The sequence below is a fragment of the Nicotiana tabacum genome, chromosome 7, assembly GCF_000715075.1.
Source record: "Nicotiana tabacum cultivar K326 chromosome 7, ASM71507v2, whole genome shotgun sequence".
NCBI lineage: Eukaryota > Viridiplantae > Streptophyta > Magnoliopsida > Solanales > Solanaceae > Nicotiana > Nicotiana tabacum.
Window position 1 is genome coordinate 171,030,072 of NC_134086.1, and position 4,012 is coordinate 171,034,083.

The following is a 4,012-nucleotide window of genomic DNA, read 5'->3' on the forward strand; positions in this document are numbered from 1 at the left end:
CACTCCTTCACCTTGTCGAAACCTTGTTCCAATAATCTCGCAGAGTACCAAGCCCTCATACTTGACTTGAGATGGCTGTGGATTTGAAAGAGTTGCAACTCTTATGGAGATTTTAAATTGGTGATCAATCAACTCCTTGGTAATTATTCAGTTAAAAAGCCTGACCTGAATTGATTCCATACTATAATTACGCAAACAAAAAGGCTTATTGGGTGGCTTGGTGATGTGACCATAGAGCATGTCCCAAGAAAAAAAATAGACAAGCAGATGCCCTTGCAAGACGCTCAAGATCTATAGCTGCTTGGCTTGGTTGGAATGCTTGCCTTGGGGCAGAAAGGCCAGGCTTTGAAAATAGTTACTCTACCCTACGTCGAGCAAGAGTTTGCTTCCTTTCCCTAGCTTATTCATCATACCAAACGACCCCTTTATTATATTGTTAATTCAAAGAATTTAAAACTTAAAACTTAAAATTAAAAGGGAAGAATTACATCACATCAATACGCACATGGACAAAGAATAAAAGAGTCCAATGTTTTAGCACATTGATAGTCAAGCTAAAGTTATCACAATTCACACCGGATTATAAAATAATACGAAATTATCTACATGGACATAACCTGATAGTTAAATTATTATTAAAGGAGATGCATACTAAGAACAATATATCTGGTAACGCACACCTTTGATATCATATCACCTTCATTACGTAATACACACTTGATACACATTGTGATCAAACATTTAACTAAACATAGTTCTGAAAAGTACTTGCTTAATTTACAGAGCCACATATTTTCCTAATTTGCCCACTTTGTCCAGTCAGTACCCCAACGTTTCCTAACTTCAGCATAGATGCAGCAAAATCTTGGTAGAAAAGATAAGGGTACGAGCTGTAGGATTTGACCATATCAGCAGTCTGAGAATTTGACATTAGTGCTTGATCAGATTCAAGAAGACCTGAATTGTTCACAAGGTTTCTGTAATATGAATTGTCAAATCTAGAAACGGATTGAAAGTCCAAAGGAGCAATCTTGCTGTTGGATTCATCTCTGTTAGGACAAGTGCTTTGCAGATTCGACAACATTGAAGAATCAAGGTTTGGATCTGGCTTTCCCGAGTTTTGGAAGTTGAAAAGTCTCCTCTTGAATGTGAAACATTGAGCATAACCAATGGTGTGTGCTCCTATTATCACAAGAGACAATAGCGGAGTCAAGAACTCTACCAAATAGATTCAAAGTAATGCAAGAATGTCACACCTAGGATTCAAAACCTGTCCCCTATAACAATTTACACTATAAACTTCCTTTATGACAAGGGATTCAACATTTTGTTTGCATATAGTAAAAGTTTATTTTTATCCTATTTGCACTATATAATTTTTCCACGAAGGGGATTTAATTAAACCCCCTTGGGACAATGCAGCTGCGCCTCTGGCAAGAGAAATCAAAACAAAGCCATGTACGTCAAAGACTTGCAGAGAAAAAATTTTCCCCTACAAAAAACTTCTACTGTACAATTAGTGCTAAAATAAAAAAAAAATAGAAAACTCATATAAAAGAGGTGTCTCGTTGGAGAAAATTATAGATGAGAGAAATAAAACCGTCGCCATAGATAATCTTTTTCAAAGAACGGTTGCCCAAGGGGTACATATCACAACTATTCTTAAAAAACGTAGCAATAGGTAACACTATTGCACGGTTTATTGGCTAATGCAACGGTTTTGTTATAAAGGGTCGTTTGGTAGGGTGCATAAGAATAATGCTGAATAAGGTATATTAGTAATGCTAGTATTAGTTATACTTGCATTACTTATGCTGACATATTTCTTATCCATTATTTGGTTTGATGTATTAAAGCATTGCACAATTTCTAAAAGAATTGTTTGTTTACAAAAATGCCCTCAAAACTAGTCCACACTCTAACTTTTTAAAAGAAACATATGTTGAGAAATGTTTTTATATGAAAAAGTTAAAAAAAATTATTTTATTTGTCTACCTATATTGTAAAATAAAATTAAATATTTATTTATAAAAAAGAAAATATGCTAAGTATTTATTTATTTACTAGGGATATAATTTTATTTCTCACTATTTGGATTATTTTGAACTTGCATTAATATACTAACTAGCATAATTTAATCAAGCATAAATTTTGAAGGACAATTTTGTCTTTAACTAAGCTAATGCATGCATTAAAACCCATTGCATTGCTAATACCATTGTTTTCTATGCATTAGTTATGCATAGGATAATACCAAATAAGATGTATAACTAATGCTTGCATGACTAATGCATAGGTTCAAAATGCCTACCAAACAATGTATTATTAATACACAAAGTCAATGCATACATTAGCTTATATAATGCATCCTACCAAACGATCCCTAAGTGTATGCCAATAGGACCTTTACCCTTATGCTATGGTTGTGATCGTTGCAATATAGGTTCTATAGCAACGGTTACACAACCGTTGCAAAAAATACTGTTCAACCGTTGCAAAAAATACTGTTCTCATAGGCCTGATTTCTAGTAGTGTAAATTAGTTGGATCGTCAATCCAAATGCAGATTTAACTTTATTGGCTGAATTGTCTGAAAATAGAGAACTATATGTTTGGTCTCTTGATATTGCAATTTATATTTTGAACTGGGGAGTTGCTTGCTTCTTAGACATTCTGAGCTCAAACAGAGAGCTAATTACTCTTTTTCTTTTGAAATTAATAAGCAAGAAGATTAAAGGTACCTGAGAGAACTACGATATCCTTAAGATCAAGACCCTTAGCAGTAAACTTGGCAGCTATTTTATCCAGAGGCTCAAAGGGTGAAGGTAATTGTTCATTTGCTGCTTTATCACTTGCAGTTAGTCCATCTCGTCGACCAAGTAAAACTGGCCAATATGGTCCTCCTGACTGAAAACAAAGTAAGGAAAATTTTCAATCTTTGGCTTGTTTCTAGGCATTATAATACTTACTCATCTGCATAATGAATCTTGCTACTTACCATGACAACCACTTCTCTAGCTGCAAGAGTTAATATATCCACACAAGATACAGTTGATGGGCAAGCTCTTTCAAGGTCTGCTTTTATGCTATCTATTATCTCATATCCTCGGGCTGAATTACGATTTGGTAAAGCATTCTTCTCGCCCTTGAAATCGTTCGTGTCATCAAGAAGCACGGATCCATCACAACCCTGTGACAATCATCCAATCTATTAATAAGCAAAAGTCACAAAAAGCATAAACTGATATTAATTTTCAACTTTCTAGCCTTCAAATTGGATTAGTTGCTGCATTAGATTTAAATTTAAGGATAGAAACCTGTCAATGTATTTCAATACCAGGTAGACAATGACATAATAGAAACACTTTCCATTTTTTCATTTCAGAAAAGAGAATGTCTCCTAAAATATTACTTAAGTATAACTCTAAAATGCTTATTGGAGAAATAGAGAAGTGAATAGGCTGGTAACAACATTCAGGAGAGAAATTACATTCACAAAACAGTCGTGAAAGTGCAAACGGAGGAGGGCTGCAGCTATTCTGGAGTCATTACGATAAGCTGACCAAACACCCCAACGAACGATCCTAGGTAAGCTGGGGCATGATCTCTCATAGAAACTGTAATCAAGCTGCCCTACAGTTAACGGAGCTAGAATACTGATCACGCAGAAGAAAACAGTAAGGTAGTGGAACATATTACGACCCATGACTTTCAAGTATATAATTAAAAGCTAAGAACAATATAATTCTGATTCTTGTGACTTGAGTTGCGCTTGGATCAATTTATATACGAGAAAAACTAAGTTACATTAGTGGACTTAAGAGTGGGGATACCACTATGCACATGACAGCTTAATGGACCTATAAGCACTCCAATTTTATGCAACAAGAAGTTATTATTTACTAAGGTCAGTGCTGAATGAAGTTATCCACTTTGACATTTATTAACCTGTAGTACATTAGACAAAAAGCAGCAAAGATATTTAATAGAGTTGTTGACATTGCATCATTCCA

The 4,012-nt window shown here is 34.6% G+C and overlaps 1 protein-coding gene across 1 annotated transcript; it reads right to left on the reverse strand.

The window, feature by feature from the left end:
* Window positions 1–611: 611 nt before the first annotated feature.
* LOC107826273 (peroxidase 10-like) lies at window positions 612–3,764 on the reverse strand. The gene is made up of 4 exons (XM_016653237.2): window positions 3,490–3,764; window positions 2,998–3,189; window positions 2,741–2,906; window positions 612–1,182 (listed from the first exon to the last, which is right to left on the reverse strand). Exons 1-4 carry the CDS (start codon window positions 3,703–3,705, stop codon window positions 773–775), a joined length of 984 nt encoding a protein of 327 aa, XP_016508723.1. The 5' UTR covers window positions 3,706–3,764; the 3' UTR covers window positions 612–772.
* Window positions 3,765–4,012: the final 248 nt, after the last annotated feature.

What these genes read in the sequence shown, in the direction of transcription:
- LOC107826273 (XM_016653237.2), bottom strand. Translation starts at nt 3,705, where the DNA reads ATGGGTCGTAATATGTTCCACTACCTTACTGTTTTCTTCTGCGTGATC. An exon ending in TTCACGACTGTTTTGTGAAT is followed by an intron (nt 3,190 to 3,489) that starts GTAATTTCTCTC and finishes TGATTGTCACAG; the next exon opens with GGTTGTGATGGATCCGTGCT. An exon ending in CTAGAGAAGTGGTTGTCATG is followed by an intron (nt 2,907 to 2,997) that starts GTAAGTAGCAAG and finishes CTTTGTTTTCAG; the next exon opens with TCAGGAGGACCATATTGGCC.